The 24,252-nt window shown below is 41.6% G+C and overlaps 1 protein-coding gene across 2 annotated transcripts; it reads right to left on the reverse strand.

Moving 5' to 3' along the window:
* Positions 1–11,660: 11,660 nt before the first annotated feature.
* On the reverse strand, positions 11,661–23,380 carry LOC116314913 (GTPase IMAP family member 8-like). Of its 2 annotated transcripts, XM_039621220.1 has the most exons (5): positions 23,332–23,380; positions 23,211–23,248; positions 22,081–22,132; positions 14,094–15,248; positions 11,661–14,005 (listed from the first exon to the last, which is right to left on the reverse strand). In XM_039621220.1, exons 3-5 carry the CDS (start codon positions 22,097–22,099, stop codon positions 12,447–12,449), a joined length of 2,733 nt encoding a protein of 910 aa, XP_039477154.1. In that variant the 5' UTR covers positions 22,100–22,132; positions 23,211–23,248; positions 23,332–23,380; the 3' UTR covers positions 11,661–12,446. The 2 variants fall into 2 exon arrangements, with proteins under 2 accessions (XP_039477154.1, XP_039477155.1); XM_039621221.1 differs by lacking the exon at positions 23,211–23,248 and having other exon boundaries at positions 23,332–23,371.
* Positions 23,381–24,252: the final 872 nt, after the last annotated feature.

Raw genomic sequence — 24,252 nt, forward strand, 5'->3', positions numbered from 1 at the left:
CCACCGCTCTCTCTTGAACTGAAAGCCTCCGACACACACGCACACAGGAAGTGTCTCTGCTCCAGCTAATTTGCATAGACTCACAGCTCAACAGCCAACTTGACAAGAGAAATACATGTTTAAACCTTATCACATTATTGAATTATTTTCATTTTCTTTCTATACTAATCACTTACTTTTATCAATCAGTGCAAAGGCACTCCTAAGGCACTCTTTTAAAACTGCTTTAATACTTTTCTTGTGTTTTCTCCATCTTTTTTAAATCTTTCCATCAATTTTATTAACCATTCACACCATTCTCTCACTCATACAAGCAGCAAGCAGATCTTCATTGCATATGCTTATGTTCTTAGCCAGGTTTATTCAATGTCTCTATGCATTAAACTTCATGAGCTTGTCTTTGTAAAGTTAATGCATTTTCTGTTTGTGTGTGTTATTTATGCATCTATGGCTTCGCAGTCTTTCAAACTCCTTCCCAATTCTCCAGTTAAGCAGTCAGTTATCTCTTCCCCGACTTACTAGCCCAAATTTTAATTTCCCACCTTGAATAAAAGCCCTCCTGGTCTCCAGCCAGGAGCTAGGGCCTGTTTTCCAGGTTCATGGACACCTGATTCTGTGAACAATTCAACCAGAAACTTGCCTTAACTTATCCATTGGCGTTAACCTACAATTTTCTTCCAACTGCTGGATCTGGAGAGCTGGTCCGGGTCTGCTTTGCTCCTAAAAATAACAAACTAAGACATTTTCATTATTATCACGAGTGGTCAAACGACCCACTTTTCTCTTTCTCTGGTCAGAAATATCAATTATGTCATGTATGTCAGCGTGTTCTTCCTTGCGTTAGGCGGTCATGTTAATACAGTGTAAGCTGCTTCTTCCTTGAATTAATTCATTGAGTTCTTCGTTGCATTTCTATGTATTCATGTTAATGTACTCTACGTGTAAGCTGTTTCTTCATTGCATCTTAAATTATAATCAGTTTTACTTCATGCATTTTTCACTGAGGTTTAGATTCAAACTATCTCACTTCTGATTCATTTCAAAAATAATCTCACATATAACAATTTGTATGTGTGTTTTCTATTCATTAAGGTAATGACAATTATTTTCTTTCATTATTCCTACCTTTTCTAATGTTTACCTCTTTGTTATGCTGTGGTGGACATCCCTAAACAATTCATGAGTTCAGGCTTCAATTTTCAATCCAAACATATCCTGTATTCTCGCAGTCAAACTCGTCCAGCTTCATCTCTCACTGGTCCTTTTTCATTCACAGTGTCCTGTTCGGGCTTCAAAGTTCCAGCAAACACAGTCTCAACTCAGCTGTTGTCTTCTTCTCTGTTTCTTTACAGCCTTTCTTTTAGGTTAAGTCCCCGCATGGCAAAATATCACCTTCAGTCTTATTTTCATTTGCTCTGTTTTCTTCTCCATTCATGGCAAATATGAGAGTCAGTGCCTTCAAGCAGACACATCACCCTGTTCTTCACCAGCATGCATGTTGCATCTTTCACACTGCTGGACTCATCAGTGGTCATCAGTGTTACTGCTTTCGCTTGCACTGCTCTTAGCTTCAGTTAATTCTTCAAGTCCACGATGTTCTGTCGGTCTTCATCAGGAGATTGACTGTCCTTGACTGTCCTTTGAGTTTCTTCTCAGTTTCAGGGACAAAGTGAGAGATCAAGCCGCACAATTTCGAGCCAAAGACTGGCTTATCTTCTCCCAATTCTGTTAATCTATTGTTCTGGTGCTGCACTCAAGGTTCCAAAGTTGAGAGACGTCCACCTGTATTGGCACACTAAAGCATACAATTAGTATTATATTCATTTCTTTTCTTAAAGGCTTCATTTGCTTCATGTGTCTAGAGGTAGCTCATCTGTCTCTCTGTGTTATTTCTTTACACACTCAGTTCCCATATATGGGCATGCGTTTCCTGTCCCACACACACACACATACTTCCTGTTGCAGCAGCCTCCGCAGAGACTTCCTGCAGGCAACAGTCAGACTCTGTCTCCCTTTGAATTTCACAGTCTACAAACAATCAGTAATTCTACTAAATCTTGATCTAAAACAGTACACATTCATTTTCACTCACACACATTTAAATAGAGCTCTTTCAAACATCCCAACAATTAACCAAGAGTATATACTTATGTGTTTTTGAACTGAGAGAAAAAGAAACTCAACCTCTCATACCATCACTCATGCATTTCTTGAATTAAAAGCACTTTCAAACTTTAAAACATCCTACTCTACATCACAAAAGAAATATATTTCACACTCCTTTCTTTCATACACACTTTTAAAGGTTCTAACCTCTTTCAGACGCCATGAGTCGTCTCACACACACTGCCTTTTCTCTCACTCAGAGAACTCACGCAGAGTCACTCCAATCAAATACTGACAGCATTCACCCAGTTAAAATCACACAAAATTCACTTTCATACGAGTATTTTGGACATGCCTTCCATGATCAGAAAGAGCAAGTCAAAAAGAAAAGAAAAAGAAAACTGAAACCTCTCATCGTCCTCACAGCTTCTCACCACACACACATAACTGAAAAATAAAACACACCAGCCTTTATGGCTCAAGATATATACATCTATCAAAATTCAGTCAATTACTATACATCCACACTAATATATTCAAACTGTATTTATACTCTCGTGATAAGCAACACCAGCCTCTTAATTACAGGCATTTAGCAAAATTGGCAAACAATAGTCATAAAGCTCAATACTCTCGAAACTGAAACCACCCTCTCTGCGCGTCACCGCTCCTCATTTGCATTTACACACACCATCAGTGCACATCCGGCTGTGCATTGGTGACACAGAGACTGATCTTACTCATAGATCTCATATTTTATATTACAGACGTCTTTAATTACAACTGCACAGATTTAGGCCTTTTAAAACCTATATAATTTTGACAAATTTAATAATAACGGTCCAACCGATAAAGTCCCAGACTTTTTTGCGACCAATTTTAGCCAGTATTCCGTCCCTGACGGTGGCCCGATTACTAATGCCCTAACCAAATTTATCGTAGCCAAAAAAGCGCAGATACCGTTCCAAACGGTAAAGTGGTCCAACCACTGGCTTATCTCAGGATGCCCTGTACCCCACGGTCAAGCCAAACCGAGCTAACCGTATTCGCTGATAGGTCAACAATGTGCGTCCACATCGAGGAGGGATCGCAACGTCCGGGCTATGCGCTTCTTAAGGGTCCCAGACTCCTCGTCCTATAGTAATTTAGAATAATTTGAAACAACAATCTGCACCCAAACCAGGATTAAGATTGAGGACAACCCTCAACAGTTTTGGAGTTTCCCCAGTTCTCCTCGGATGTTGCCCGAAACTATCCCTAGTCGCAGCTAGGTGAAGGATAGATTTCTCCATCCAGCAGGGAGCGTCACCTCCGAGAAGCTTCTTAAGGGTTGCATGACCAATGGGGCTCCAACCCACAAAATGACCAAATTCCCTACCACACTAAATTAGCAGCTCCAACTGCTTTAATTCTCTTTTCATTCCTTTATTCTCATTACTCAGTACTGTCACTTATACTTCATTATCATTACTTCAACCGGTAAACCTCATAAAAACTTCACCAAAATTAAAAAACAGACATTCACCAGTAATTACAGTGACCAGGCTTTTAATTTGACATGCCCAATGTGACACCTTTTGGAAATATATTTCAACAGGCAGTGTCTTACCTTTAAATGCCCCGGGGAATGCCTGCTCACTTTCACCACTGATTACCGTCTGCCCGTCCAATTACCACGGACCCCGGATCTCTCCGTCTACCCCAATATTCCCTCTCTCTCACCGGAACGAGCCCCCAAATGTTAGGGTTCAATGTTGAGAGAGGAATCCATAAATAACCACAGATCCAGGCGTGTGCAATTTAGACGGCATTTTAATGAACACATGTGTGAGTTCAACAACCCAATCAGTATTGAACTGCTTTACCATATTCAAACAACGGTTTTATAGGGTTAAGATAGTACAGCCCCCTTTTCTGTTGCTAGGCAGATTTAAACAAAGCATACGTCACTCCAAACCACAAAATGTTCCGTGAACTTTAACATAGTTTAAAGAACATTACGTCTCATCTCCATCCCGGTGTCACCCCACGTACGCCTCCTTATCTCAACATCAGTTGCACTTCCTCTAAGTACTTCGGCACAATTCTGCAATTGCAGCAAAAACCCATCTTCACTTCTTACTTACCAAAATAGATCTATTATGGTGTGTGTGTGTGTCTGCAGTGTATGCTATGTATGTGTCATGACCTCTCCTGCACTCCGGCTCACCTCACACCCCTCGCCCTAGCCAGACATAAGGCCTGTGCTCGTGCACAGCTGAACTATGTGTGACTTCTAAATGTCACACTCAAATGATGATACTCAAACCATGAAGGAAACTTACTCAAACTGAACATAAATGAACCTTAAAACTTACTCAAAAGGATATAAGTGATAAATGATACAAACTTAACTCTTAGCTCTAAAGAATATAAGGATATAAGGATATAACTCCAGGCATATGTCATGTAAGCAGGTGTGTTGCAATTCCTTTCAGAGCTCCTGTCCTCCTCACCGTGTATTGGCAGATCATAACGCCCGCCAAGAGTTTCTGACCTTCACTTGACCAGGAGCCACAGCTCTTTAATATGCTCAAATGCAATCATGTATAAAAGATTAAAATCATTTTCATAACACAGGTTTTCCTTCTCAGATCTGCCAATATGTTTGCTCCTCCTAATATAGTCTAAAAGCAACCCCAAGCAAAACAATTTGAACTTTCCCCTATCAGTGATCCCTCTAACTAAGTGTGTGTATGTCTCGTCTGTCTGTGGGTGCACAGAGTGTGCATCTGCTCTCTGAACAGTTTCACTTCTGCAAAAGCATGGCTTGCAGACGCATTTCCTGTCAGCCTGCAGTCAGCTTCTCACCCACTGAAGACTTCAGTATAAGAATACAAAAACACCCAAAAGCCCCAAAACTATAGACCCAACTCAACAATCTGAAGTGAAAATAAAATAATAAATCAAAATGACAAAACATAATACTTCCTCCTCCACATTATCAAATTGGCCACGATGGGTGAAACTGGGGAGCCCATGGCACACCCATGTTTCTGCCTGTAGAACTGAATCTTGTATGTGAAGTAGGTGGAATGAAGACACAGTTCCAAAAGCAAACACACTTGGTCGATGCTGAGAGTGGTCCTGTTGCTGAGGTTGGTGTAATCTCTTACGGACTACCTCCAACGCTTCCGTGACTGGGATGCAAGTGAAGAGAGATGTAACGTCGTACGAGACCATGGTTTCATCTGCCTCCATAATGACATCTCTCACCTTCTCAACAAAATCCAGAGTGTTCTGGATGTGGTGTTCAGAGCTGCCCACCAGCGGGTTGAGAATCGAAGCCAGAAACTTGTTATAGGTGACCGAGTTGATCATGCAGACAATTGGTCTTAAAGGTGCACCCTGCTTATGTATTTTCGGTAAACCATACAGACTTGGTGTAGACTCCCCTGGGTACAGCCTGTGGTATGAGGTCCGGTCGATAGCCTTGTCTTGTTCTAACTGCTTCAGACAGTCTATCACCCTCTTCCTGTAGCCACTTCCTGGGTCTCGTTTCAGGGGCTCACAAGTATTTTCATCACTGAGTAGTGACAAAATCTTCTCATGATAGTCTTTCTGGTTAAGCAATACTGTGCACCTACCCTTGTCTGCCGGAAGGATGATAATGTTGTTGTCATCACTAAGTGATGTGAGTGCCTTCCTCTCCTCCATGGTGATGTTGGATGCTGGGGGCTTAGCATTGCTGAGACAGGCCGAAACTTTCGTCCGTAGTTGCTCTGCTTCCACTTCTGCAATATTGTTGTTACGAATTGCTGTTTCTGTGGCTGTGATCAGCTCCACTAGAGGGATTTGTCTCGGTGTGACGGCAAAATTCAACCCTTTAGCAAGGATGTTTTTCTCTGTTTGGGTGAGCTGTCTGTCAGACAAATTCTTCACCCACTTGTCCACATCCTCCATGTCGCATCCTTCTCTTTTCTGGCCGCTGAGGACACTCTCCGTATTTTGCGGTGGTTTCCGACGTACAACAAGTAAGTCAAACTTCCTTTGTTGCCTGGTCTTAGACTTCTTGTGCTGTGCTAGACGAGCCTTCTCAGTGAAGTCATCAACCCCCCTGTGGTCTTTTACTACTCAGGTTAAACATGATATATATAGTTAGTTAGTTATTTAGTTAGTTAGTTATGGCTATGGATTGAAAATACCCCCCACACCTACCCCACCCCTAACGGCTGCACCTCCCGAAGAATTTTGTCTGGGCTCTTATCTCACTTTTTTATTTCAAACAATCAACAGAAAATTTCACAAACATGGTTTCATAAGGTTTTTAAGGCTGTGGTGTTAATTTTTAAGTAACATGAGCCCAGCGGCAGCAGCAACGCTAGGCTAACACTAACTAGCTAGCAAGATTAAAAACCTGGTGCTAAACTAAGAGAAGCCACAAAATCAGTTTGAATAAGACTAAACATTTACTCACCAAGTCAGTGTATCAGGTAAAGATCCACAGCAATGACAACAATAATATCTTGAGCTGAAGCTTCTCAAGGTTTGCTCATAAAAAATGCACCATGAACATCCGGACTGATCTGTGCGAGGGAGGAGGACGGTAGTGACGTGGCATTTTCAAACCACATCGTTTCATCCTTCCGCACTGAGAAGCAAAACTTCCAGCTTACTTAGTTCTAAGTTAAGACAACTCAAATAAATTGAGCTGATCAGTGTTTTTGCATAAAAAGTACTGGTAACTTACTTAAACTGAGTTCTAATAACAAACTGATAAAAATTGAGTTCAGCTTACTTAATATTTTTAATTATACACAATATTAGATTTTACAGCGCAGGACACCCCAAGGGACACGGTTGAATGCCTTCTCCAAGTCCACAAAACACATGTAGACTGGTTGGACGAACTCTCCTTTCCAACACCCTGGCATAGACTTTCCAGGGAGGCTGAGGAGTGTGATCCCCCTGTAGTTGGAACACACCCTCCGGTCCCCCTTCTTAAAGATGGAGACCACCACCCCGGTCTGCCAGTCCAGGGGTACTGCCCCTGATCTCCATGCGTCTCTGTGGGATGATTATTGGTAATTTTTTCTCTAATGATTAAAATTTTATGTGTGAAGAAGTTTATGAAGTCATTACTAGTTAGCTCGATAGAGCTCTGACTGTTTGTCAGCCTGGCTACAGTGCTGAAGAGAAACCTGGGGTTGTTCTTATTTTCTTCAATCAGTGACGAATAGTAAGATGTTCTGGCTTTGCGGAGGGCTTTCTTATAAAGCAACAAACTATTTCTCCAGGCTATATGATGATCCTCTAAATTTGTGACACGCCATTTCCTCTCCAGCTTACGAGTTATCTGCTTTAGGCTACGCGTTTGAGAATTATACCACGGAGTCAGGTACTTCTGATTTGAGACCTTAGTTTTCACAGTAGCTACAGTATCCAGAGTCGTACGTAGTGAGGAGGTAAAATTATTAACAAGATGATTGACCTCTGTTGGAGTAGCGTTCAGATAGCTGCTCTGCTCTATGTTGGTACAGGGCATTGAAGATGATAACAGTGGGTGGATTATATTCTTAAACTTAGTTACAGCACTTTCAGAAAGACATCTACTTTGATAAAGTCTACTCTCCACTGCTGTGTAATCAATTATTGTAAATGTAAATGTTATCAGGAAATGATCAGACAGCAGAGGGTTTTCAGGAAACACTGTTAAATGTTCAGTTTCTATGCCATATGTTAAAACAAGATCTAGAGTGTGATTAAAGTGGTGGGTGGGTTCTTTTACATTTTGAGAGAAGCCAATTGAGTCTAATAACAGATTAAATGCCATGTTGAGGCTGTCATTTTTAGCATCTACATGGATGTTAAAATGGTAAATGGTAAATGGCCTGTATTTGTATAGGAGGACCCCAAAGCACTTTACACTGCATTCAGTCATCCACACATTCACACACTGGTGGTGGCAAGCTACATTGTAGCCACAGCTGGCCTGGTGGACAGAGGTTTTTTTATGTTTAAGTTGTTTGTTGCTGGTTTTTAGTTTGTTTTTTGTCTGTTTGGGAGCTGACACAGTCTCAGTGGAGATGGGTTTTTGGGGGGTAGCAGGAGGAGAGAAGCTGCAGAGAGGCGTGTAAGACTGCAACTCTGCTTCCTGGTCCCAACTCTGGATAGTCATATTTTGGGGGTTTAATAAATTTGTCCATATTTCTAGAAATGAGAGCTGCTCCTTCCAAAGTGGGATGGATGCCGTCTCTCCTAAAAAGACCAGGTTTCCTCCAGAAGGTTTGCCAATTATCTATGAAGCCCACATCGTTTCTGGGACACCACTCAGACAGCCAGCAATTTAAGGAGAACATGCGGCTAAACATGTCACTCCTGGTCTGATTGGGGAGGGGACCAGAGAAAACTACAGAGTCCCACATTGTTTTGTCAAAGTTACACACCGATTCAATATTGATTTTAGTGACCTCCGATTGGCGTAACCGGGTGTCATTACTGCCGACGTGAATTATGATCTTACTGTATTTACGTTTACCCTTAGCCAGCAGTTTTAAATTTCCCTCAATGTCGCCTGCTCTGGCCCCTGGAAGACAATTGACTATGGTTGCCGGTGTCTCTAGCTTCACATGTCTGAGAACAGAATCACCAATTACCAGAGTTTGACCCCCGGCGGGTGTGTCGCCGAGTGGGGAAAAACGGTTAGACACATGAACAGGTTGGTGGTGTACCTGGGGCTTCAGTTTAAGACTATGCTTCCTCCTCACCGTCACCCAGCCGCCCTCTTTCCCCAGCTGCTTGGGGTCTGCTGGGGAACAGCTAGCGGGGCCTGCGCTATCTTTGGCTGCACCAGCTACAGGGGCCTGGCTAGCTACGGGTGAATGAAGGGTGCGAAGCCGAGTCTCCAATTCAGTAATCCTGGCCTCCAGAGCTGCAAATATGCTACATTTGTTACAGGTATCATTACTGCTAAAGGAGGCCGAGGAGTAACTAAACATCTGACACAATGAGCAGGAAAGTGCAGGAGGGACAGGAGAAGTAGCCATGGTGCTAACGAGTCGGCTACAAGCTAAGCTAAGCTAGCGAAACAGTACAGAGACAGTGAGTGAATACTTTGGCTATAAATTAGGTAGTGAGTACACAGAAAGGGTGATTCAGATGAAGCACGTGAAGATTATACTATGAAAAAAGAATGTATCTAAAAGTTTTTAATTAAAATGCTAAGCAGATAAGCTACTCAGAAACACCACTGTGTTTGAGCAGGAACAGGAAGTGATACTCTACTGCAGAGAGAGCGAACACCAAGTGACAGCGCCACCAACAGCCATTATTGTTTCATTTTATTATAGAATCTTACAAGAACGAGGCAAAATTGTATTCCATTGTGCTTTATGAGCTGCTTCGGTGAAAAACAAATTAACACTGGAAAAAAAAAAAATTTCAAAACAACATACTGGACAACAGTTATTCATAACTTGATTGCTTCAATACAACCCTTGGGCACATATATGCGGGACTTTTCGTGGCTGTTTTGATCTCACTCTCCTTCTTAACCGATCAAGTCTGGCTGTGGTAGCAGCTTTAAACTCGGTATGGCCCAGGTTGATAGAGGTGCCCAGTCTGTATCTCATTCCAGCATTTTGTTGGCTGGATTGCCTAAAAAGCACAACAAGCATTAGCCCGCAAAGCCACAGTCAGTGTTGGGGAGTAACGGAATACATGTACCGCCGTTACGTATTTAAAATACAAAATATGAGTAACTGTATTCCGTTACAGTTACCGTTTATTAAGGTGGTATTCAGAATACAGTTACTTTGTTGAAATAAATGGATTACACGGCGGTACTTCCCTGTTTCATATTGTCTCGGGTCAGGACTGTTTGGGTTTGTTTGACAGCTATGTTCTGTTGTTCCAGGCGGCAGCGTTACGGTTGCCATGGTTACAGGGTGACGCGCTCTCTCTGCGTGTTTCCTGGGTGAGAGAGCTCTTTTTTGTTGTTGTTGTTGTGCTAAGCTAAAAGGCAGAATGCTACAGACATAGCTCTAAAGAATGTAGCCTCATGGGCAGTGTAGTCCGTGCTGCAGCGAGAATGGACTGCCATACACGTTATGTGTCTGTGAGCGAGGGAGGGAGAGAAAGGAAAAGTCCGAGCTGTCACGGAGCAAAAACGGGAGCTGGAAGCATGTAAATATAATAATAACCACAGCAGCCAAGAAGAGTGCCTGACGAGCCCATTTGTAAGTAATTTGTAACTATTAAGACTGAACTGTACACTGTGTTCGTGTAAATAAGTTCCGTTGGAGCAGCCTTTCAACGCCTCTCTCTGTCTCTGGCAAGCAAAGTTGACCCAGACAACAAAGTAAAGCTAGTTTTCGGCTACCAGCCCGACACGGAACCCACCGTATTAGCCAGAGGTCCCTTTACTACTGTTCGGAGCCGCGGACCTTCAGTAACAGTAATAAATCACAGCAATAGTACATTCATGTAGTTGTAAACAGCATGATAATATATTAAGTAATCCAAAGTATTCAGAATACGTTACTCTCATTGAGTAACATAACAGAATACGTTACAGAATACATTTTGGGGCATGTATTCGGTATTCTGTAGTGGAATACATTTTAAAAGTAACCTTCCCAACACTGGCCACAGTAAACAAAGCACCATAGCGTAACGAATTCAGTTCAAATCAGTATTATTATTGTAACCTACATCTACAATTATTTTATGATAAATTACGTGACAACTACAACAAAAGACTTACATATGTGGAAAGGCTTGGAGCAGACCAACATGCGAGCTGGAGTGTTCTGGAACATTATATTTGGTCTTTGAATAGCTGCAATCCAGGTCATCCTTCGCCTCTTCGTGACTTCGTACTTATGCAATTAATCACTGGACAGACGGACAGGTACGTTTATAAATAATATTATATTTGACCAATTTTCTTATACATAGCTTTGACCTGGGGGTAGAGTTGATTGTGAACTGGAAAGGGGAAATACTTATGAACTTGTAAAGTAAAAACATGATGCATTTAAGGTTATCTTGTTTGGTTTTTATTAAAGAAGAGAATTTGTTCCAGTGTGCGGTGGCCGAGTCTGCTCGTTTTCTTGGAGATAATTTCTCCTGCCTTAGATAAAATCCTCTCACATGGAACAGAAGAGGCTGGAGAGCACAGAAACTGCAACGCAATTGGGTAGAGATGCAGGAGTATGGTCTTCCTGGGTCCCACAGACTATCAGCTAAACAAATTAAATTGCTGCACATTTAGTAGAACAAGATTTTAAGATTATTTTAAAAATAAAATATATTTTTTATTCAATTTTCATTCAATTAAATTGAAAGAGTCAAATGGAAGTCTTTCTAAAGTTATTTAATGATTTTTATATTATGAAAAGCAGATTTTTGACATTTTAAGTATTTAATGTTTTCAGATAAAATAAACACACACAAAACAAAAGCAAATGAAAAGAACAGAATCCTAACAAACCCACACGATTGACCAAAATCAGCTCAACATACTCACACACAACAGACATCACATGACTGTGGCCAAATGAATCAAGCCTCGACACAGTGCTTCTGAAGCAAAGGGGTATGTCTATCAAAGACTATTACTTCAGTTTTATTTTCATTCGATGCGAGAAAGTTTTGTGATAACCAAACTTTAACATCATGAAGACAGTTAAACAAAGGTTGTAGTGGGTCAGAGACATCCAAGTTCAGGGGGAAGTAAACTTGGATGTCATCAGCTTAGCAGTGAAAAGAGATGTTAATATTTTTTGAAAGTATAGTCCAAAGGCAGCATATACAGGGAGAACAAAGTAGGACCAAGAACAGACCCCTGGGGCACACCACAGTAGATATGGGCAGAAGAGGAAAAGTACTGCCTCATAGCAACGGAGAAAGTCCTCTCTGAGAGATCTGATTTAAACTAAGATAGGACTATGCCTTTGAGACCAACAGCATGTTCTAGCCTCGATAATAAAATGTGGTGATCAACTGTATCGAAAGCAGAGGTCAAATCAAGTCGAACTAAAACCACAGAGCAGCCTGAGTGGACGGTTAAAAGTAAATCAATGTTAGAACTCAGGAACACAGAAGTGCAGTAACATGTATCAACAAGTCATTACTGTACATGAGATGAATTAGTTTGACCAGTCTGAGTCAGAAGCATATTTAATGTTGGTGTAAAGACCTGTGGTTTAATGATGACACTGCTGAGACTGATGATCACTAATCAGTTTCTGTGGCTGTGATCGACAGCAGGAGTAAAACATGCTCAACAACAAATCAGTGCTACTTTAAAGATTCTCTTATCTAAATGACAGAAAGAGAAGAACATCTGACGTTTCATTTCATAAAATGCTGCAGGCTGATGAGCTGCTGATCTCTTCTCCCAAAATGTTTTTCATCAACTCATTTAGTTGATCTTTTTGTTTTTCCTGGAGGTCTTCCATGTCCTCCTCATTAGTCCGATTGATTTGTTTTTCATGTTTTTGCATTAAATTCTTGATCTTATTCAGATTTTCAGTCTTTTTGGTCACACGTTTCACTAAGTCATACATTTCCTTCTTATGTTCTTCCCTCTGTTTTGCTAATTCGTCGATGTGTTTCTTCTGGGCTTGGTTGAACTCTTCAGCTTTCTTTCTGGCTTCCTCTTCATGTTTCTTCTTTAGATCATCCAGAGTTTTCTTATGAATTTCCTCCAATCCTTTTATTTCCTGTTCTCTTCTTCTTTGATCCTCCTCTTTATTGATTTTTTCACATTTCAGCTTTTCGTTATAATCTTCCTGTAGTTTTTTCATTTTTTCTTTCTCTTCCTCTCGTCTTTTGTCTTCTTCATGTCGTTGTTTGTCCCACCATTCTTTCTGTTCTTTCTCCCACTCCTCTTGTTTTCTTCTCATCTCTTCTCTGGCTTCTTCCAGTTTTCTGTCGACATTTTCTTTTGCCTCTTTTTCTGACTGAATTTGTTTGTCCAGCATTTCAAGTTCTTTTTCAAATTCTTGTCGACGTCTTTCTTCTTCTGCTTCCTTTTCCCTTTTCTCCTTTTCCCTGATTTCCTGTTCCTGCTTTCTCTTCTCTTCTTCTTCCCTAATTTTATTTTTCATTTTTTCTAGATCTTTTTCTCTCTGTATTCTCTCCTTTTCTCTCTCTTCATCGATTCTTTTCTTCATATCCTCCATTTCTTTTATATATCTTCTTTCAATTTCTTCCTTTTCTTTTTGCATCTCTTCTTCCTTCTCCTTTAAAATCTTCTGCATCTCCTTCCTTATCGCAGTTTCAGCCTCTTGCAGCATCTTGTTGGTAAAGCAGCGCCTTCCATTGTCCTTCATCATGGTGTCAATCTTTGCTATCAGCTCACTGACTTGTTTTTTATTTTGTTTGTCATTGTTATTGAACACGTGGTATCTTCCTCCACAGTCAGAGATCAGCTTCTTAAAGGAAGGATCACAGTTGTTTTTGATGTAGTCCTCTGAGGACAATCTGCTATGCTCCAGTTCATCTCCTCTGGTTAAAAGAACGATGGTGAACTTTTCAGAATTCTTCCCAAAGAATTGCTTGATGAGTTTCAGTGTCTCCTTCTCCTCTGCTGTGAATCTGCCAATATGAATCACCAACAGGAAGACATGTGGTCCTGGAGCCAGGAGGCTGACACATTTCACCAGCTCTTCTAGAACCTCCTCATTGGACAAACTTGTGTCAAACAGACCAGGAGTGTCAACCACAAGAACAGGATGACCGTCCACCTCACCGTGTACTTTATGACACTTCTGTGTAACTGATATTTGACTTGATTCAGCTTTAAACTCGTCTCTTCCTAAAATGGTGTTTCCTGTAGAGCTCTTTCCACAGCCGGTCTTTCCAATCAGCACAATCCTGAGACAGTCTGAGTCCTGTTCTCCAACTTCACCACCTAAAACATGAAAATAGTTGCATTTAACTTAAGGAGTTATATCAGGACTCAGTGGGTCATTGGAAAATATAAAATCTAAACTACTTACCAGTGACAAGTTTTAAGACTTTCTCCATTTGTGCGTGTAAAAATGTTGTGGCTGTGTAACAGCACAGTTGTCCTGTGGGCTGACTAATTTTGTCAACAATCTCAAACATCTCTGGGATCTGCTGTTTTTTCTTGATGTTGAGAACAACTGATCTTCCTCCACAGCTCTCACAGAGCTCCTGGATGTCCTTGTCTTCCTTTAGAAAGTTAAGAACAGCTGGATCTGTAGGATCTGAGTCCACAGTGAACAGAATCATGGTGAAGTCATTGACTCGAGAGCCGAATGCATCCTGGATGGTCTCTAACTCTCTCTTGTCTTCATCAGTGAGGGGAGCCACAGGTAGGACCAGGATGAAGGCATGGACACCCTCAGGATCACAGAGGGAGATACACCTGAGTGATTCCTCCATCACTGCCTCCTGAGGTTTTCCATACAGGGCAGGCAGCTCCACCAGGGAAACCCAACGTTCACACACCTCTCCCTGATGTTTAACACACTCTGATGAGTTGGAGACTGAATGAAGCTCAGTCTGACCTAAAATGGCCTTGGCTGCTGACGTCTTCCCTGCTCCTCTCCTCCCACACAGAACCAGGTTTACACTGGACTTCAGATTGGGTTTAACCTCTTCTTTTAACATTAGATATTTCCCCCAGTTTTTACTCACTATCTCATTCATTTCTTCCATCAACTCTGAGGAATCTGAGAAGGAGTCTTTTCTGTCAAAATTAACGAAGTGCTGCCTTTGTTTGGATTCTTCAATGAGTTTATCCACTGAGTTATTCCCTTCGTGATTATGTGTTAGGATGACGATGGAGTGATTAAAAGCATCTTGACCAAACAAGCTCAGAACCAAATTCAGAGTCTGTCTGTTCTCCTCAGTGAAATCAGAAGGTTTCACTAACAGCAGCAGAACGTTTGGTCCAGGAGGACAGAGACTCACACAGCTCTTCATCACTTTAAACAGCGCTTCCACAGGCAGGCTGAAGATGTCGGGAGTTTTTACAACTGTGAGAGGTTTCCTGTTCCACTCTCCAGAGGCAGCACCAGATTGCTTTCCTCCAAAACCTTTAGACTCTTTTTTCCCAACGAGGAGCTTTTCCAGGGCTGATTTCTTCTTCTCACTTTTTCCAAACAGCATTATCCTGAGTTCACGTGCTGCAATAAAAAAAAAGTTATTTTACCTCAAAAATTCCGAAACACATATTTACGTCACATTCCATTACATAGTTTGTAATTGTTAATCATATCACTTGAGAAATAATCATTTACAAATTTGTCTTAAAACAGGTTGCTTTGTGATAGCACTGGCAGGTACACTTTACAATATGGTTTCTTGATGACGGGCCGGGCTAAGTTTGAACAGCCATGTCAGCTCTCCATTAAGGAGGATGAGCTTCTGGGAAGGTTTTAAAGGCACTGGCCTGATATTGTTGGGCAGAGGTGGCAAAGGTGCAAACTCTGAAATGTACTCAGTGTAAGAAAGTAAAAAGTAACCTATTGAAGAACATTTCTATGAACAATTTTCATACAAAGGTAACTGAACCTTGTGCTATATTAATATAACAATGAAATAATGTTAGTGCATAAATCTAAATTCTAATGAATGTACTCAGTTTGAATCTGTTATGTTGGACACCTGCATTGAACGATAGTTTAAAAAAATAACTATTTTCTGTTGCATATATTGTAAATGTTAACAGTAAAATGAGTACAGTCAAGGGTTACAGTGGGCGGGTGGGGCAACCCTAAGAGGGAAAATATCACAACTCACAAAACCTTTTAATATGAGCTTCAGTAGATTTTCTTTTTCTTGACTGATGTCTGTCCTCTACACTGATACTAAACTGTTTATACTGTCTTTATACTAGACAGTATAAAGTTAGTATAAAGTTGGAATTTAGTTAATGAATCATCAGCTTAAACGCAAATTATAAGCACTCTGATCATGAGCACCACAGCCACTGTGCACCAGTCCAACACAATTCCTGACTGTGTGCTGGAAACTAACCTGTTTGTACTGGCAGTACCTCTGGATTGGCAGCCTGGGGTGGTGGTTCCCATCTTTAAGAAGGGGGACCAGAGGGTGTGCTCCAAATATAGGGGGCACACACACTTCACCCCGGGAAAGTGTATGCCAGGATGGTAGAACAATGTGGTTTTTGTCCTGGTCTTGGAACACTGGACCAGCTCTTTACCCCCTAGAGGACACTTCAAGGTGCATGGGAGTTTGCAAAACCAGTCTAGATGTGTTTTGTGAACATGGAGTATTGGGAGTCTGGTCCAGATCAGTCCACAGTTCTGGAGCTGCTCCTCTAAGTTTACTCTCAGTCCCGGGTACATTCAGGAGCAGCCGATCAGCTGACATGACAGAGCGGGTGGGTGTATAAGGCTGTAGCAGCTCAGAGAGATAAGATGGGGCTAGGCCATGGAGAGCTTTAAAAGCAAATAAAAGAATTTTAAAATGAATCCTAAAAGAAATGGGCAGCCAGTGAAGTGAGGCTAAAATAGTGGAAATGTGCTGAAACGTTCAAGTGCCAGTTAAAAAACGAGCTGCTGCTTTTTGCACCCTCTGTAGACGAGTAATATATGATGCACTGACCCCAATATAAAGTGCATTACAGTAATCCAACTTAGTGCTAACAAAGGTGTGGATCACTGTCTCGAAGTGCTTCCATGAAAAAGTTGGCTTTATTTCAGTCAGCTGAGTTAATCTGACTGTCAAGCTTCAGATCACAGTCCACTTTCACCCCCAGGTTTGTGACAGTTGGCTTATTATACTGGGCCACGGTATCTAAATACACATTGAGGGTCTCAGTGGGGCTACCAAAAAACATCACCTCAGGCTTTTTGTCAGTGAATTTTAAAAAGTTAAGAGACATCCAAGCCTTAATGTCATCAAGACACTGCAGTAATGGCTGTGTGGAGTATGTACCTTTGTTCTTTAGAGGGACATAGATCTAGATAGTCATCAGCATAAAAGTGAAATGCAATGCTGTGTTTTCTCAGTATACAACCAAGAGGAAGCAGATATAAAGAAAAGAATAGGGGCCTAGAACTGAGCCCTGTGGGACACCATACAAGAGAGGAGCGGAGGACGACACATGGTCACAGAGACTGACACAGAAAGTTCGCCCCGCCAAGTACAACCTGACCCACTCCAGTACCGTGCCCCTAATGCCCACCCGAAACCTTTAAAAGGGCTGATTCAGTGCTATGAAAGGGTTTAAAACCAGATTGGAAAACCTCTAAAACTTTTTGCTTTTCCAGGAAGGTCATTATTTGGCTGTGAACCATCTTTTCAAGAATTTTGGAAAGAAAACATAATTTGGAGATAGGCTTATAATTTGGAATAACCGTAGGATCAAGAGCAGGTTTTTCAATCAGGGGTTTGACTACTGCATGTTGAAAATCTTTAGGGACAACACCTGACATCAAAGTGGTTTACCAGCTCAAGAACCAACGGTCCAACTGTAGGTAACACCTCTTTTAAGAGTCGAGGCAGGACAGCAACATTTGTAGACCCTGCAGGCTTAAAATGGCCAACAGTCTCCTTTAAAGAGGACAGAGTCACAGGCTCAAACTTGTCAAAGACAGCAGAGCAGGAAGCAGAGACTGAGAGGTCACGAGCACAAGGAGACATGTGAGCCCTGGTGTCACGGCTGGGGCAGCAGTCGTGTTGTGGATGAATGAGGACCCAAAATGCAAGCAAGCGACTGATGAAGAGTGTGACGTTTATTTACAAAAGTGGCAGGGTGGCAAACAAGCAGTGAGGCATGGCAAATAACTGAAGGAGACCTAAACTGGGATAAACTAAATAACAAACCTGAGAGCACACAAAAGGGCTGCGGGGCAGAGAGACACGGACAGGAACGAAGCACCATGGAACGAGGACAAACGCAGATTAACGCAGAGATACACAGACGAGCCGACGACAGGCACAGACTGACACCCACTATATATACACCCACAAACAAGGAGACCAGGTAATGACATACAGGTGGGAGCACAGCTGATTCTAATACACAAGACGACCTGAGGATACAAGCTGAACACGATGACAACAGACACAGACCTACAGAATACAACAGGAAATCCAGAACACGAACAGGGCACAAGGGGAGGAGACAGAATACCAAAATCAGAATAACCAGAACAGAGGAAAATAATCATACAACACAAAACGCTGGGTCAAAATGACCCAGGATCATGACACCTGGTGGAGGAGACCTTCTCAGTAAAAAAGTGTAAAAAATTTTCACAGGCTTCACACGAGGGCTCGATACAGTGGTGCACTAAGAACAGAGTTAATAGTTTTCAATAAAAACATGCGGGTTGTGGCAGTTTGACAGAACAATGTCAGATAAGTGTTTTCTTTTGGCATCTTTTACAGTTTTTTGATACTGATGCCAACAGTCCTTTAGCATCTGGAATGACACTTGTAGTTTGTCCTTTTTCCACTTGCGCTCAGCTCGATGCAGAGCTGGACTGGCCATCGGGCAAACGGGGCATTTGCCCGGTGGGCTGATGGTGATTTTTCGTTTTTATGGGCCGATGGGTGTTTTTTTGTTTTGTTTTTGTTTTGTTGTAACGGTATAAACAATGAAAGCTGGTGGATTGACCAGATGCTGGCCAATGTGTAAAAATAACTCGTTTAATAACTTGTTTGGTGGTGGTTCCTATGGCGGAGCTTTCGCAGAGGCCAGCAGGTGGATGACGGCAAGGAGAGGCAGGAGGAGGGGAGACCCGAGGCGGCCGCCAGTCCGAGTGTCAGGTGAGCTGAACTTCAGGTAAGAAGTTATGACCTGCAGTCTATCTGGGTCAGATATAAACCAAGTTTAGGTGGAGTTTATTTTCGGTATGCTGATTTTTTACCGTCAGTTACAATAACTGGTACTGCGTACTAGCTAGCATGACAGAGTTTGTATACAGCTGGGTGGGTGCTGTGATGTTACTGATAGTGAACTTTATTTTATTCATAAGGTTAATTATTAGAGTTGCCAACCGTCCCGTAAAAAGATGGAATCGTCCCGTATTCAGAGAAAATATTACGCGTTTCGTACTGAGGTGAAAAGGAACAGTTTGTCCCGGACTTCAGCTACAATGAAAAAGACACAAAGCTGAAGCTGCACAGCTGCCTCTTCTTCTCTCATTCTCTCCCCCTCCCTCTCCTGTTTCTACGTCAATCATGAAACTGATCAATGATCAGCTGATCGGCTTTTCTCTCTTGTTTGTTTATTGCCCACTTTGCGCCAGAAAGAGGAAACCAGCGGATGTTGCGCTAAACAACAGCAGCACATTTAAGCTTGATCAGCTGTTGTTAGAATTTATTTAATATTAATTTCTAGTATCAGCTGATGTTTGCTGGAGCCACAGCTGTAAAGCTGCTGGTCATGATGGTTTGTATATGTGGTGAGAGGGAAACATGAAGATGAAACCAGGAGATGTCCTTACTGAATCATCAGAGCTGAACAGCTGATGGAGAAACAGGTTTACCTTTTAGGTGACATGAATGAGTTGAAGGGAAGCTATGAACTGTTTCTGAGAGACAAATAACACCAGGATCCTTTTCTATGTAGCTGACAGCTGGTAACTGTGCAGGGGCGGGTCTAGCAAAGTGTTGCCAGGGGGCCAGGTAGGGCATTAACAGGGAAAGGGGGGCACAGAGAAATACTTTTCTTACTTATTCTCATTTAAAATGTCTCGCTTTTAATAAGTAATAATCTGAATCTTACAACCAAAGTTTTTATCTGATATAAAATCTATAAACATCATACATATACCAACAAGACTGTACATCACTGTCACAACAGCGTTCGTTTTCATTCAAAGGCTTTATGGCTTTTCCTATAATACCTGGTGGGCCGGTCTCTAGTCAAAATGCCCAGGCCGATTTTTTTGTCCCAGTCCAGCCCTGGCTCGATGACAGTCGCGTCTGACAGCTCGGGTTGTTGTTCAGCCAGGGCTCAGATTTAGTTTTAGGGAGCCTGATTTTTAATGGAGCGACAGTGTCCAAGGCAGCCCGACAAGTGGAATAAAACCATGAGCTCAGGTTCTCAGTCTGTGTGCATGAACACTCCAGGATTTTAAAGTTCTGGTTAAAAACTGTTGATAATAACAGTGGAGGAGTTAAACATGCGACAGCGCTGAGCAGCAGCGTGATGTTTGACCCAACATCTACAGCGAATTAAAATAGCAGCAATATTTAACATATTGTATTGTTAAATAGTCTGTCTAGTCTAGTCTGTTTCTGTTACTGTACTGGAGCAACTGTAACCCACATAATTTTCTAAGGGATTAATAAAGTATGCTGATTCTGCTGATTCTGATTAGCAAGCGGTTAAGCAAGCCTGGCTACTGTCCTAATACGGCGGCCGATACAACGTCAGTTACCGAGTCGGTGTGTTTATGCCTAAGGAAATTTGTTAATAGCATGAGCCTGAACGAGCCTGTATTTTTATCATGTCAAGACTGCTAGATGAGCCGTTAGTGACACTGACACCGAGTTATTGATACTGGATGTTATGAATATGTTTTGGTTAATTCCACTGCACATTTGTTTGTAGGCTGTTTTTTTTCATTTAGTATCCAGTGATGCAATTTACATTTCCCTGAGCTCAAGTTGCTTTCTTTGGGGCAAAGGACCTTGAAAAGTATATATATATATATTGGGAACACTGAGTGGAAAGACACTAAAAGGAAAAGGGTTATTGTTTAAAATTGTGTTTACGTGTTACAGGGCGACCGTGGCTCAGGGGGTTGGGAAGCGCACCTGTAACCGGAAGGTCGGTCCCCGGTCTTTCTGTCCTGGTCGTTGTGTCCTTGGGCAAGACACTTTACCCTACCGCCTACTGGTGTTGGTCAGAGGTGGCGCGATATGGCAGCCTCGCCTCTGTCAGTCTGCCCCAGGGCAGCTGTGGCTACAACTGTAGCTTGCCTCCACCAGTGTGTGAATGTGAGCATGAATTGTAAAGCGCTTTGGGTGCCTTGAAAAGCGCTATAGAAATCCAATCCATTGTTATTATTTAATAAATGTGTTTATGAGTGTGGTGTTCATTATGTGCTGGAGGTCTTACTGTTCCTGTGGTGGAGCAGCTACCAATCAGCCGGACATCCATGACTATTATAACTTGCACATCACTTTTCTGAGTTTATATACACTAACTTATTGGAAGTTACATGTCTACTTTTTAATGCACAGGTACGATACACAATCTGTACTTTTCTAATTATTCTAAATATTCTTAACTATTTAAACATCTTTCAGTATCCTGCTCTGTTTGCACACTACAACCTGGGTTTACTACTTATCTGTAGTTTCATTTTAATAACTTTACGGTACTGTTTCGGTAATTATTGTCCATGATGTAAATATGTAAACTTTTTGTGTGTTTCTGTCCTGTTTTGTTTGAATATGTGTTTTTTTTGCTGCTGTTACAACCTAATTTCCCCTTGGCGGACAATTAAAGGATTATTCTATTCTATTCTATTCTATTCTATTCTATTCTATTCTATTACCAATCTCCTTTATGAAACTAGCCTCTGATGGGATCCAGATATTTGGGACACATTTCAATTCTTGTAACCTGATTCCAACTGTGTGATTTTTGGGCCTAGGCATCCTGGTCAAATTGTTGATACTGATGCTTAGTGAAGGTCAACAGTCCTGATTTCCAAGCATTAAACATTTGCTAAGTACAGATAGTGTTACACTGGATTCAGCAAGTGAAGCGACTGGAAATGAACAAGTGAGTATATCAGCAGAACAGGGCGACATGTACTGTGAGCATGTTGGATATGTCTATCAGCCAACGTTGCTCCTAAAACCAGCAGCACAGTGTGATCATGGCAGTTGGATGATGCTCCACCCTGCTGCTGCACCTGTTTGTTGTTTACTTTCACTTCAAGTACCTGAACAGATGTTACAGTTACTCTCTAAATCTGTGACATATTTGGACACTGCTGATCAATAACATATGAGTGGACTCACCAGCTGTTTTGGTTGCCATGATGTCAGTTTTCTGAAAAGACCAGGGGATGAACTGGAAGGAAAAAAAAATGCATTTTAGGTTCTTTGAACTTTGGTCTTGAGTTGGTCACCAAGAACAGTATGCTGTATACAAACTGGGGGAGGGGGGTGTCACATCTTTCACTTTCAGTTGCACTTTTCAAAGAAATTAAAGTCTTTTTAAAGACTGATCAACCAGATTTATCCTGAGCAAAAGACTGAAGAATCAGGGGACCTCAGTCTGAACACATGTAGAAGTGTTTTATACACATGAATGATTTATTCCACGTTCTCAACCTCAGAGATCATTTCTGATTTCAGGAAGCTTTCTGTGCACAAGAAGATATTACTTGAATGAGTTTTAATTAAAGAATATTTTGATGGATCCACTCATGTGTGCTGCATTCAAGTGCATAATTGGACCAAGATTGTTCCAAACAGTCGGACAGAAACGACCATAGACCACATCACCTGGATCATAATCACATTCACATCTTGCTACAAGGATTAATTTAGCAAAGGCTTCTGAGAATGATGATTAGATGAGATCACGAGAGTTTGAAAACTCCAGAAAGTGAAACACGATCTGAGTGTGGGCGGTACAATCTGCAACAAAGAGAATACCAGGACCTGTTCCAGCCTGCTGGGTACAGGTGAGCAGCTGCAAATAAGGTGTGTGTGTGTGTGTGTGTGTGTGTGTGTGTGTGTGTGTGTGTGTGTGTGTGTGTGTGTGTGGTAAAAAGTGTTTCTGCACAGTGTACCAGGGGCATGTAGAAACGTTGTCGTACCATATGCATGAGGAGTGTGTGTGTGTGTAGATAAAATATTAAAATATTCCTCTCCACTCAACTGTCTCACCCTCCACTTTACATGCAATATTTCTGTTGGCTCAGGTTAAATTATTTATATCATCATATGTTATATGAGAAATAACCTAATTTTCATGTATCTGCTCATTATCATAATATTATAAATAATAGTTCTGCATCATAACACACAGTTTCACTCTCTGCAGCCAAAAAGAAAAGATGTAAATGAGGAAAATTGAGAGTATATTAAAGGCAGTAACGATCAAAATGAAACTATCACTAACAAAGAGAATCACAACGCACCTCACAGCACAAACACAGCTAACAAAGGTGAAGCAGACCTGCAGAGAATCCAAAACATGAAAAAACATTTAGTGATGAGTTTAACTGTTGAGAAAAAACAGCAGATAAATTTGTGCTTTACCTGTTCGTCGTCCTCTGAGTTCACAGGTGAGACATGGCGCCTGCTTCTTTGTTTGGTTGCACCTCTGATGACAGCATGAAGGCGGGCTTTACACTGCCCAACCAATCAGAAGTTAGAAACACTGCTCATGTTTTCTCTGAGCCTTATTTTCTTCACTTTTGATTGGGTGGGAACAACCACCCACCCATACTCTGTGTGCTGGTGTTTGGGTGGGGTGAGCCTGCTCGACACAAATTTATGCTTTATATTTTTATATTTGTACAGATTTGTGTCGACGTTCAGAGGCTGGATCCATGCAGAACAGATGACAAAACATCTGCATCGGTGCGCCTTCATGTTTGTCGTCTCGTTGCACCGTTGTTCTGTACAACATCCTGATGTGTTGTCGGCCTGATGTTCATTGTTTAAAGTTTAAAAGAATACATTTGTCCTCTGTCACTTTAATGCAGCGTGCATTGTGGTTGTGTGAGAAGCTGAGAGCATGAAATTTAATAACTCCACAGACGACAGCTAATCTGTCAGAAAGGAAAAGGAATCCAGGGCCTGTTCCAGCCTGCTGTGTTAGGAACGACGGTTACAAATAAATGTGTGAGACAAAGATCGTCACAAGAAAAATGTGAGTGTGCGTGTGTCAAGCAGCCTGTTACAGTTGCTCCTGCTTTTTCTCTTCAGTTGAAATTTTTTTTGACTTATTTCTCAAGAGGACTCTCTTGATGAACAAATTGGAGTCTATTAGACACCACAAGTGTTATGTGTAAATACTGAACATAATTTTTGAACAGAAGGGTGACTGACTGAACACTAGAGCGTAGGGGAAGAATCAGATTTCATGGTCATTGCTTTGGAATCAGGGTTATGACGTATCATGTGTATCAGTGGGGGCTGTTAGTTTTGGTTCAAAGACTTTACTGTGATTACTCA

This window comes from Oreochromis aureus, linkage group 12, assembly GCF_013358895.1.
Source record: "Oreochromis aureus strain Israel breed Guangdong linkage group 12, ZZ_aureus, whole genome shotgun sequence".
NCBI classification, from domain to species: Eukaryota; Metazoa; Chordata; class Actinopteri; order Cichliformes; family Cichlidae; genus Oreochromis; species Oreochromis aureus.

Bases quoted from the DNA above. Each gene is read 5' to 3' on its own strand.
- LOC116314913 (XM_039621220.1), bottom strand. The intron at 14,006-14,093 runs GTAAGTAGTTTA...TTCATGTTTTAG, and splicing joins AGTCTTAAAACTTGTCACTG to GTGGTGAAGTTGGAGAACAG.